The sequence below is a fragment of the Chaetomium globosum genome, genomic scaffold (assembly GCF_000143365.1).
Source record: "Chaetomium globosum CBS 148.51 scaffold_7 genomic scaffold, whole genome shotgun sequence".
NCBI lineage: Eukaryota > Fungi > Ascomycota > Sordariomycetes > Sordariales > Chaetomiaceae > Chaetomium > Chaetomium globosum.
Window position 1 is genome coordinate 1,959,675 of NT_165982.1, and position 8,773 is coordinate 1,968,447.

General features: G+C 54.2%; 3 protein-coding genes across 3 annotated transcripts; all 3 read left to right on the forward strand.

The window, feature by feature from the left end:
- Window positions 1-717: 717 nt before the first annotated feature.
- CHGG_10204 (uncharacterized protein) lies at window positions 718-1,868 on the forward strand (the record flags this gene model as incomplete). The annotated part of the gene is made up of 2 exons (XM_001228130.1): window positions 718-1,185; window positions 1,248-1,868. The coding sequence occupies 2 exons, from the start codon at window positions 718-720 to the stop codon at window positions 1,866-1,868; spliced, it is 1,089 nt and encodes a 362-aa protein (XP_001228131.1).
- A 1,635-nt stretch (window positions 1,869-3,503) lies between these two features.
- CHGG_10205 (uncharacterized protein) lies at window positions 3,504-5,162 on the forward strand (the record flags this gene model as incomplete). Its single annotated transcript, XM_001228131.1, has 1 exon — window positions 3,504-5,162. One exon carries the CDS (start codon window positions 3,504-3,506, stop codon window positions 5,160-5,162), a length of 1,659 nt encoding a protein of 552 aa, XP_001228132.1.
- A 1,523-nt stretch (window positions 5,163-6,685) lies between these two features.
- CHGG_10206 (uncharacterized protein) lies at window positions 6,686-8,118 on the forward strand (the record flags this gene model as incomplete). Its single annotated transcript, XM_001228132.1, has 3 exons — window positions 6,686-6,782; window positions 6,844-7,207; window positions 7,782-8,118. The coding sequence occupies 3 exons, from the start codon at window positions 6,686-6,688 to the stop codon at window positions 8,116-8,118; spliced, it is 798 nt and encodes a 265-aa protein (XP_001228133.1).
- Between the last annotated feature and the right edge of the window lie 655 nt (window positions 8,119-8,773).

Here is an 8,773-nt window from a genome sequence, read left to right on the forward strand (position 1 = left end):
TAGATATCGTCGGAGTGTTCGTGGTCCTCTGATGGGCGAGAAATGACAGATATTCAGGGGCTCTTCTGCGATACTCATCGATCTCGACATTGCAGACCTCGTGGCCGTCGTTCGTGATGCTATGATCCGCTGTGCATTGCCCGTTTATCCGACTCCGAGTCTACTGCCGTTGCGAACGAGAGATACGATTACTATGCCGAGTCGGTTGTGAAGCGTGTCGCCGTGGATCATTCGGTGATTTTGGAGCTGTCAGAAGTCGGCGCCTGCCGTCTCCGACTTCCGTCTCGGCTCCGCTGGCCCCGCCATGAGATCTGGCCAGCCGCACGATTGCGCTGGAATCTGCAGGGGAATGCCAGCGGCTCCAATTGGAACATTTTGACAGCGAGGGGTCTGGTGCTCAGACCAGGGGTGTTTCACAGCCACTGCTGTCGACTGCATGTGCACGAAAGGCCACATCAGATGCCGCAAAGCTGTGCCCCAAGCAGTCGAAACCATCGTCAGCTTGTTTCTCTCCCCTCAACTACCTATGCAATAAGTTTGAAGAACGCCAGGCGCCCTTTCTCTTCGGTATACTTTTAATATATCACTATAATTCGATAATAGAACGGCGCGACGTTGTACCACTAGCAACAATCGGCATCATTGCAATCAATCGCATTCGAAGCTTGAACCACCGCGAATCTCAACCTACCTCGAAACACAGCAGCCAAGCTCACAATGCCGCCATATGCCACTCCGCCGCAGCGCGACTCCTGGTTCGCGCCGCTCTCGATAGACCTCTTCGTCAAGGTCCTCAAGACCAGCTTCTTCCACCCCTTTATCGCATGGATCGTCCCGCTCTGCTTCCGCGCCCAGAACATGTTCTGGGACGCGCCGCCTATGCTGGTGTCGATTGCCTGGGCTTCCATTATCTCGTTGTCTTGGATCGCCGGGGCTATCAACAACAGGTTGGCGTTTGGCCTGCCGCGCGAGGTGGATCTGAGCGAAGAGGTCATCGTCATCACGGGCGGCGCCAGCGGGCTGGGCCTGCTGATTGCTGAGGTGTACGGGATGCGCGGGGCCACGGTCGCCGTGCTGGACGTTGCGGAAATGGAGAATGGCGAGGCGCGAGGTGTCACATACTACAAGTGCGACGTGACAGACAAGGACCAGCTCGCGCAGGTGGCAGCCAAGATTGAGAAAGATGTATGTGTTCCCGTCCTCATGCCCTATCTATCCCACAACCATACTAACTCCCACCCCTCCAGCTCGGCACTCCCACAATCCTAATCAACAACGCGGCCATCGTCATCGGCAAGCCCCTCCTCTCCATGACCTTCCCCGAGATCGACAAGTCCCTCACCACCAACCTCGTCAGCCACTTCTACACGCTCAAGACCTTCCTGCCAGCCATGGCACGCAGCGAGGTTGGCGGCACCGTGGTCACCGTGTCGTCGGTCATCGGCACGGTGGGCGCGGCGCACCTAACCGACTACGCGGCGGCCAAGGCCGGCATCTCGGCGCTGCACCGCTCGCTCACGGCCGAGCTGCGCGCGTCGCACCCGCAGATCCGCACTGTGCTCGTCACCCCGGGCCAGCTGAGCACCCCGCTCTTCTACGGCGTGCAGACCCCGAACCGCTTCCTCGCCCCCGTGGTGGAGCCCGTCGACGTCGCCAAGGAGGTGATTGCCGCCATCGACAACGGGAGGAACGCCGCCATCGGCATGCCGCTGTATGCACGCTGGATTGATTGGTATAACGTGCTGCCCGTCGGGCTCCAGGCGGTGGCGAGGAAGGTGGCCGGCGTGGATACGGCTATGAAGTCGTTTGTGGGGAGGAGAGGGTCGGCGAAAGAGAAGAAGGAAGGGCCTTTAATACAGGGGTTTTAGGGATGGCGGGATAAAGACTGGCGCCGGCGCCAGATGAACGCGATGTGGGGTACGAAAAGATGTAATTGTATTTGGAGACGAGGCATATAAGGAGGCAGATACACACACATGTAACTCTAGGTAGCTGTATAAAGCGAGCAGTGAGCAGCGTTCCCGTAAGCTGGATCCCCACAATATTCCAGGTTTCCGCATGATTTAAGCGCTGAAAATGCCACGATCCTCGAAAGAGGGCCACATCATGAACTGAATCATTTTTGGGTTGATAGTGGCACCGGACAACTTCCACGTTCTAGAGCCTGGGCACAGCAATGATAACGTCAACCTCGTGAATACCATGCTCGAGGACAGCAAAAAGCCGAAATTGGTCAGTTTTGGATCGTTGAGCCGTTTAGCATACAGTTTACATCGGCGGGATCCCCTGGCTGATCTAAGGAGCGGGCCCAGCCATTTTCACATCAGAAACAAGGAAGGCAATATTGACGACAGCATCTAGATTTTTTAGCCCATAGGCAGGTGCTATCGCTAAAATTAAAGCTGTGTAGTGTCTCGACGATCGTGTACGACATAGAGGTTAAAATGGAAGGATGTACCGGCCTCCATATAAAAGAGGTACAGGGACGCCGTTGGGACAGGATAAAGCCGTGAGATTGCATAAGGAACTTTTATGGGTTTAGTAGACGCGACTCAATGACGTAGAAGGGATCCCATGGGACGGGATGGCGTGAGAAGGCCGCCCCTTGGACCCTGACAACACGCTCAATTCACTAGTTTGCGTATCCGTATCACACATGCCCAAGGTAGCTCAGCTGATACTCTAGTAATTCCGGATGTATATAATGCGTTAGCGTGATCTGCTCTCGGTCCCATGCTCAGATGGCTCTGATACGTCTGTCTATCGGGAGATTATAAGTTGAGCATCACAATACGGGTGAAAGGAGCACAGATGGCGAGAAACAGCAGAGGCAGGTGGCATGGAAAGAAGAAAGAAGCTGGAAGCCGATAATTGCCAGTTGCTAGTTGCCGTAATAGGGTCGGCCAATAAAGATGAGGAACTTGAAAGTGCCTAGGTCGGCAGTTGCCAGTGATAGAATTTGGTCCCAAGCGTTCCTTCCCGCACAGCCTCTAGCATTCGCAGTTAAAGGGTTCTGAGCCTAACCACGAGACACTAAATTTAAAGACGTATGGGAACTCAAATTTTGTTTCTATTGGGAAGATCTCACGAGATCCTTGTTTCTTACAGCCGTGGCCCTCCGAGAATATGTCTAATATCAAGGATAGGAAGACGTGATAGTGGTAATGAGAGCGTGTGGTTCCAGGGTCACCATGTGAAAAATTGGATGATCCTGGAACATTGGGCAGGTGCGGTCCTTTTTCCAAAATTCTAGGGAACCTGGAAACCTGCTACCTTATCCATTGATATAGAGGCGAGTCGGCAGGCACCCAGCTGTTTACATCTGTTTCACATGGGCTTTGCCTGAGGCAATCTCCACCAGTTGGTATTCCATTTCCCACCATTTCCTTTCGCTTTTTTTTTGAATCAAGAGTCTCTCCTATCTACTTTTTCTATGAGTCGATCGGCAGTCACTTTTACTTCAATCTTTCTGATCACCAAAAATTACTCTTCTCTTTCTTACCATGTGGTGGGATGCAAACACGATCGAGCAAACTGTAACGAAACAGTTTGTTCAAGGCCGGCTCAAACCCCAAGAGGCCAAGCGCCTCGATCAAATGCCCAGCTTTGGCGAGGCCTTAACTGACAGAACTTACTGGGAGTTCATAGACTCAAGCTGCAAGAAATTATTCCTCTGGCTCGATGACGTGGGATTTCCAAACCAGATCTTTGAGCTCATCGAAATGGCGTACGACGATGACGATCTCCCATTCTCACTTAAAGAAGTACAACATCTGAAATTAACACCCACCAAGAACGAAAGGATGGAAACGAAATTCCACGGTCGGCAATACAAGTACCTCTTGCGCCACTTGGACAAGGCTAGCCATATCGACTATGCAGACCCAGAATTGGTTCCGTTCTATATTGAGGCGAAGCAGATTGCAGGACAAGGTCGCCATGTCGACAAGGTCACCCTACCGAACCAGCCCGAGAGAGTGTTTTGCCGCTGTCAGATCCGTCTTGGTACTGACTATGTCGACCGGGCAGAGTTTAGGTCTGGGATCAACGGCATAAGGGGCTTGCAAAACGAGCATATGTTGTCGTACTGGGCATCTTACACGCATCAGGGATACGGGTACATCCTGTTCACACCAGCTCCCGAGTTCAGCCTCAAGTCGCTCCTTACCACCATGCCCAGCTCTTTGAAGAAGCTCGACAAGAAAGTACTCCCGCAGGTAGTCATGAACTGGATACTCTGTCTGGCGGATACCGTCTGCTCGTTCCACGGCCAGGACCGCTCGCACGGAAACATCAGACCCTCGACTGTGCTCTTTTCGAAGGACAACTTCGTCTTCCTCTCCGGGTTTACGCAATTGCACATCAATGCTTTGAGCGACACCGCTGAAGGCACGTCATCCGATAGAGAGGCGTACGACTATGGCGCCCCAGAGGAGGTGCCCAACTCACCCCACTCATCGACAGTCTCACCCGGTCAGGCGGCAGGCGGCAGCAGCCACCAGGCGGCCGAACCTAATCCCAAGGCTGCCGACGTTTTCTCGCTAGGTTGCATAATCCTCGAGCTTCTCAGTTTCTTGTTCGGGAAGAAAGGGCGGGCGTTCGCTGCACACCGAGCTGCAAAACACAGGGCCGCGGGCCGTGGCAGCCCCCTCCCAGACTCTTCCTTCCACGGCAACACTCGCCAAGTTGAGATTTGGATGGACCAATTGGCCAAAGATGCCGCAGAAAAGGACGATCCGGTGTTTAAGGGTGTCACGCCAATCCTCGAAGTGGTGGTGAAGATGCTCTCGACCAACCCTTCGGACCGTCCGACCGCCGACTACGTCCGAGAAAAAATCCGCCAAATCGTCGTCGAGGAGTGTGGCATGCCAGAGCCACACTGCCTGCGTCGCGGCAACAGCTGGGACTTTGGTGTGGACAGGAGATTGAGCTCCATTTCGATACTTAGCTCCGGCAGCGGGTCGCAGCATGTCAGCGATAGCCGGAGCAGTACAGGAAGTGCGGGTAGCCCCATTGCCAAGGCCTTCAACGCTATCCTCCAAGGCGGAAGCGAGGAAGAAGTAGCTTCCAGAGCTAGGAATGCATCTCAGAGCAGCTACGACAGCGCACAGCACGCCCTGAAACACCTCGAGGGTGCCTCGTTTTTTCGCGAATTCGGATGAAGGGGGCACATGGTCACCGCCGAGGGCTGATGATGTTATGGTGGGGCCGTTGTAGCTGGGCGGCGAGGGCTGATAAGCATGTATATAGTTAACTAACCAACTTTCAATTGACCCGAGTGCCGAGCTATAGTAGTGGTGTTTTGACGGTGAAATCGGGATCTTGTCGGGAGATGTTGTCAGGTTAGGGTTGCTGGGACCCTCAAGTGACTCGGGTATTCGTAACGTTGATTCCTCCCGCTGGCGACGTCATCGCGAGGGGGACGGGAACACGCCGGGTTTGTTCGTTGGAGGGGGGTATTCGAGTCGGCCCGGAGTGCCGTTTCAAGACGAGACAGAATGCTGCACGCCATGGAGAGGGTTCCAAGGACAGCCGAACAACCTGCAAGTCCAACCAACAACTCGGTTTGTTGTTGGGAGGTCAGAAACGGGAGCATGCCGAATATGGTCACATCCGATTCGACAACACGAGGTTCATCCCACCTTCGACCACTTTTGTGCCACACTCTGTGACACCCTCAAGACAACCCCCACTCTTTCGTCAGCGATCGGCGGGCTGCAAAGAGGGTTGCCCGGGCTGCGGTCCCACACGGCCCCACTGCACGAACCAAGGCTGGTGCAGGTCAGTGCAGGTCCAGCCTCCCATGCGCCTTAGATTGACCCGCTTGGCTGCATTCCATTCCATTGCGGAAGCATAGCGTTGCATCGAGATCCATCTTCAGCCGAGATAGCAGATATCGCAAACCAAGGAAACCGAATGGATGCAGGCCGCTCTCAACGGCTGAAAAGTGGCATGTCAGCCTCCTCGACGGGACTTGTGTGGTTGGGCTTTTTTGTTTTCCTCTTACCATGTTACGAGTTCTTCTCGGCTCTCGCTCCTGTCCCCTTCTTTCAAAGCATCCCGTGGGCGAATAATACCACGGTTTTGACCGGGTGCGGATTTTGGCTTCCTTTTTGGAAGGTGCTGAACACCGAACACGGCAATTTGGGCCTGGGATGACGATAGAGTTTTTTGGGGGGGATCTCGATCACGACGACCACCCAGTCACTCGCTCGCTTGGTCGCAATCGGACGGCCCCGTCAAGGCTCGAAAAATCCAAAACGCACCTTCTTCCCCGTCGTTATCGCTCGTTCGCCTTCCAGTTTTTCCACAATTATACACACAAAATCCCAACAGCGGGGATTCGTGCCTGAGAAGGAACCAACACTGACTCGTCTCACCGGGCTGTGTCACTCGGGTCAGCCTTGCCTATTTTTGAGCTGCTGCACACTGCACTGTTTGTTTGGCAACGCCCCTCGACCGCGGCACCCCTGTCGCACTGCATTGCGGCGCAGAGGAACGACTTGATCGGCGAATTTCAGGCGAGGATTCGCCAGTTGGTCAGAGAGTGGGTTGGAGGATCGCATCTTTTAATTTTTATGAATCTGGTGCATCCCCAGTCTTTAATTCATCATTTTACCCTTCTCGCCAGTTGCTTGGCCACTCATCCATCTCTTGGCGGTCCGGGGGAAGGAAGATAAAAACAATGAAGCTTTCTTGGCTTGTACCGGCCCTGCTGGTTGGGGGCGGAGCCGCAGTCGCCAGCGACAAGGTCCTCGTTAACGGCAACGTCATTTTGAAGAGTAAGCCAGCGTTGGGGTTAGCTAGCAGCTCTCTTGGATCATGAAGCTAAACCTCGAACAGCTGCCCCATACCAAAGACAAGACACACGCCCGGATGGAGCTTCAATACAGTCGCCCAGCGCCAACACCATCACGGTCGACCTGGATACACTCAATATCGCCCTACCGAGCCGGAAGAACCGAACAGAGCCAAAACTCACCGTCCAGAGAGAGGCTTCAGATTCGGACCACCATGAAGAGAACTTGCCCGTCATCACGCTACGGGCTACCAGCCGCGACCCGCAAGACCCGCCACCTCAGCTGCCAGAGTCGTCTGGGCCAGACCCTGACCCAGACCTTGACGAGGTCTCAACCAGCGCATCCCACGGGCCCGAGACGAGGAACCCTGCGTCGGCGAACAGGGCCATCGCCGGCATGGGCGTGGGGTTAGTGTCGGTGATGTTGATTTTCACTGTCTTTTTATAGTGACACCCGTTTTGTCTTCACTGCATCTTTTTATGTCATGGTTTGGTTTGGCCTTATTGGGAGTCGGGTTCTGTTTGGCCTTATTGGGAGTCGGGTTCTGTTTGGCTTTGATCATTTGGTCGGCGAACACGGCGTTTGGGGAGTTTGAATATTTCAGGGGGTAATCATGATACCTATGTGGGATGGGTTAACGCATTGGATAGGCATGACGAGGGATGGGCGTGAGAAAGCTAACTCCTAATGGGAGATGGATGGCCGCGATATGATGTTGGATGAAGTTCATCTCAACAAGGATGATCGGGGATGGCATAGCAAGGTTCTTGAAACAACGAAGGCATGATGTTGGATTTCATGTGGATGGACGAGTAATGGGCGATACGCTTAATTGCTAATCCTGGAACTGCTAGGATGAGAGGTCTGTTGATGCATTTCAGAAGGATGACCGAGACAAACGGTGTCCCCGATAGGTAGCATTCCCGAGTATTGGAAGTTGGCCAAAAGGCCCAAAAGCTTCATGTTGATAGCCCAATACAGGAATACGGTTCTTGCATCTGTGCTGGCGTGGTACATGTGCGATGCTCGCTACGTTACCAGTACAACCTCCCACTCGGCAGAAACAACGACACCACCATCAGCGCCGCCGCCCCTACCCCTCCCCACAACAGAGCAAAGAAGACAGTCCGGTCCTGCCACATCATCAACGCCTTGTTTTGCACCACGACCGTCTCATCAAACACCTTGCTCATCACCCCTTTCCCTTCGTAACCCGCCCTCCACTGCTCACCCCTGTACTCATTCGCCGGCCCAAACACCTGCAGACTCGGCTTCCTCAACGGATCAACCCGACTCGCCGTGCTGCTCGCGCTGCTAATCATGCTAGCGGCCGAACTGCCCGTCTCTGTCCGTTTATGCTCCCTCCACTCCTGACGGCCACCACCACCACCACCAACCCCCCCATCGTGTTTGGATGGCAAGAAGGGATTGTTGAGACGGCAATCGTCGACGCCCTAGCGACGGACCTCCAAGGCCGGCTTGATAGTTTGGGGCTGGATTAGCAGATTCTTTAATATCTAATTAACACTAGAGACACCTGGCCGCCATGATATGTGATACTCAGTACTGTGTACTTGACCACCCTTATTCGAAGCTGTGGGACAGGAGCTTTCAACCTTTGGATGCCTTGGCGGGCGTTCCAGATTCGCTTAGCCTCGAGCCCCACTACCCCGAAGATTATCCGCCGAGCTGCAAGTCAATGGGAAATTTATCTTGGGACTACGATTCCGTTAGACAACAGCTCGGCCCTCGCGTGCCCCCCGCCCCTCCGAATCGAACTTAACGACGATGGCGGTGCCGTTAGTGAGCAGGTCACCTACATGTTTGGTATGCCTGAGGAGGCTGGTACAACCATTCGGCAACAGCAATGGAGGTTCTAGCACCGTCTCGTTAGTGCAGGTTCGCGCAAAGTCCAACAGGCTGCGGCCAAAAGATCAAGGCGTCGTCGTGCGCTTGCTCGAGGATATCCCGAA